Here is a 3,147-nt window from a genome sequence, read left to right as displayed (position 1 = left end):
AATTAAAAATATATGTCATACTATAAAAAGTGAATGTGGTTTTTAAAAATTATTATTGTAAACAACCAATAATGAAGTCAGATATTAGTGATGAATCAACCATGTTATTTAAATAATTCTCTGTCTTATACACCTTGAGAATTTGAGGAAAACACATTGTCTTATTAAGAAGATACATTAAGCTCATTTTAATTTATTCAGTATTATATAGTATTCTTTAACATAGCTTATTTTCCATCTTTTTTGTAAGACAGTCTTCTTATATAAGTGTAGGCATATATTTTGCATTTTTTAATTCACCAGGTTAGACTCTATAACATTTTTTATGTTTAACAGCCTTTGTAAGTGAATAGTGAACTACAAAAATAACAATGTCTTAATTAAGTAAGCTTCATTTATAAAACATTTTTAATTTAGATTGCATATAGAATATAGCAAAATTTTAAGATTTGTAGATTAGTAAAAGGGGGTATTTACAAGATTTAATATTGCTACCAGTTGTTATGTCATCTGGAGTTCTCACCATTAAATATGAAATATTTGTGATGCATTAAATCAATTAATGCCTTTACCAAATTTTTTTATAATGTTAATTTAATAAATCTTTATTTAGTGTTTACACTGTTCCCACTAAGACACTGTGATATCAGCTGAAATATCATTGGGAAAAAATGAGCTAGTAGACTTAGACTATCTGGGGCAGTTCCTAGTAAATAGGCCAGAGGTAATTGTTTTATGAGGCCAAATTCAGATGACAGATAGTTTTTCAGTCAGCACTGTGTTTTAAAAATTTTGTTTACTACCACTTAAAATTTTCCATATGAAAATTCAGATTTTTGGTCTCATCTCACATATTTAAAATTGACACCTCTGGGTTGGAATTGCTCATTTCCAACAGTTAACTGGAACTGAATAGCAGCTGCTCCCTTTAGAGCAGGCACACCTCAGGTTTTCCACAGACACCACCCAGCCAACCTCATTCAAGTTACCTTCCAGGTTTAACAAACCCTCTTCACTAGGAAACAAAATAAGTAGCAAAGCTACGAGAAAAACTGCAGTTGGCACTGTGCTTTCATTTACTAGGCACTAAATATTTGAGGAAAGGAGAAAAACAAACTAGTAGGGGAAATGCTATGATAAAAGAGATGAGAATCTGGATAGGACTCTTGCTTCGAACTTCAACAGCTATTCATTTAATATCCAGAACACTTCTCTTTTATGTCATGCATGCTTAGGCTTTGAATGATTATGTTAGCATAGATTACTTTTGCTCATTTACTACACTTCTGCGCCTAGACATTGCCCTTTTGAAATATGTCATGTTAATGTTTTTCTTGATTCAAAAAATGTTCTAACAGATTATTATTAAACTGCAAATCTTCTTTGTTTGGTTTGTACAAAGGCTGAAGAGATAACATTAACAATCGGCCAAGCATTTGACCTGGCGTACAGGAAATTTCTAGAATCTGGAGGAAAAGATGTTGAAACAAGAAAACAGATTGCAGGGTTACAGAAAAGAGTGAGTAAACTAAGCTTGTCATTTTGCATTTATATGATGTAAGTACAGGGAAACTTGCATACCATCAAACAAATTTAGAAGCCCTGCCATTCAATTTCCCCCACACCGATTGGAACTGCTTTCACTGTGTTCCTATAATTTTTTGTTCCTGATCCCCTGCACAGTTTTTAACCATTTTATATTGAATTCCCACAAGAACTTAGTGTTCTCATGTGACTTTGTTTCACTTCCTGATGCTTCTCATGGGGATCAGAGCAGCAGAAGCAGCAGATGCTGGGTAAGTGGTTTCCCATGCAGATCAGATTCCTTTATAATTAAATTACACCCTTTCTCCACTCTCTTCAAAATCATCATAAGCAAGTTTCACTGTCTTGCGGTTATACTGCACGATTATGGGTACAGCTTGCATAGTGCTACAGGAAAACACAGAGGTATTAGGAACATGAAATTTGCACACACGTAAAAACATATTTTAAATTTAATAGTATGTCTTTCCAGTGACCTTGAATTCTATGATATAGCTCAAGCTTTATAAAATAAATTTCACCCAATGCACAAAAAAATACATTAAAAGTTTAAATAATGTGAAATCCTATTCATTAATGTAGCCAATTTAACAGCCAATATTTTCCAAGAATAAATGTCTGAAGATTGTTCAATAATCATTTACTTTTTAGATTCAAGACTTAGAAACAGAAAATATGGAACTTAAAAACAAAGTACAAGATTTGGAAAACCAGTTAAGAATAACCCAAGTATCAACACCTCCAGTAAGTATATAGAATACATGCATGGTTTTCCTTAAAGAAACATGATTTCATGATGATAAATCATGTCTGGATCATCAGCTCTGCAATAGTTCAAATATTAATAATATTCTGAGATCAGTCATTTTAAACTAAACCTAGATAGAGATAAAAGGTGCTAAATAAGATTAATTTAAAAGTTAAAATTACCTAGGTAGCTCAGATCAGAGTTGTTTTTCCATACTGCTCTTTTCTCTAAAATAATTCAACCCTCTATTTGATTTTTTCCTCTTTCTTTCATTCCAATTGATTACTATTTCCTGAAGTTAGATTTAATGACCCAAGCCAATCTACCCTTGGAGTTCTAAACTTCATTATAGAAGCTGGACTCTTAACAAGATCGAATTGGTTTCTCATATTATATAGCAAGGGCTCCTACTGTGACTGACACAGTTATTTTTCACACACAAAAACCAGTGATAGTCTATGCAGATAACACTCCATACATTTATAGTTAAATTATTTATTTTTGGTTTAGCATACTTTTGAAATCATTTTCTCATCTTAATGTATGATGCCATTATTTTCTGATTTGGTTAAAGGAATTTTTTGGAGGGAGATAGAATTTAAAACAGTTGATACTTTCTGTAGGCAAAATATACTTGGGAATCTTATTTTCTTTTAGAGTTATCTGTATTGATATTCTCCATTAAAGTGTATATTATATTTTGCATTTAGAAATTTTCATATATATAACTTTTGATATGATACTATGAATTGAAACTCAACTATGGCATTTACAAACCACTGGAAAGAATTTTCTGCTGCAGATTTTCATTTGCAAGTCAATTTCAGTTGTCCTTAGGCAAACTCTTTATATAT

The 3,147-nt window shown here is 31.5% G+C and overlaps 1 protein-coding gene across 2 annotated transcripts in view; it reads left to right on the top strand.

The window, feature by feature from the left end:
* GULP1 (GULP, engulfment adaptor PTB domain containing 1) overlaps positions 1-3,147 on the top strand; it is a 329,829-nt gene that overhangs the window by 293,857 nt on the left and 32,825 nt on the right. For both annotated transcript variants that reach the window (XM_010862917.1, XM_010862918.1), the window contains exons 8-9: positions 1,403-1,519; positions 2,197-2,289. In XM_010862917.1, coding sequence (XP_010861219.1) covers positions 1,403-1,519; positions 2,197-2,289 — 210 coding nt within the window. The remainder of the gene's footprint in view (positions 1-1,402; positions 1,520-2,196; positions 2,290-3,147) is intronic.

The sequence above is a fragment of the Bison bison genome, unplaced genomic scaffold (genome assembly GCF_000754665.1).
Source record: "Bison bison bison isolate TAMUID 2011002044 unplaced genomic scaffold, Bison_UMD1.0 scf7180017864485, whole genome shotgun sequence".
In the NCBI taxonomy this organism is placed as follows: Eukaryota; Metazoa; Chordata; class Mammalia; order Artiodactyla; family Bovidae; genus Bison; species Bison bison.
The sequence above is the reverse complement of the archived record's forward strand: the minus strand, read 5'-3'. Positions and strand labels throughout refer to the sequence as shown.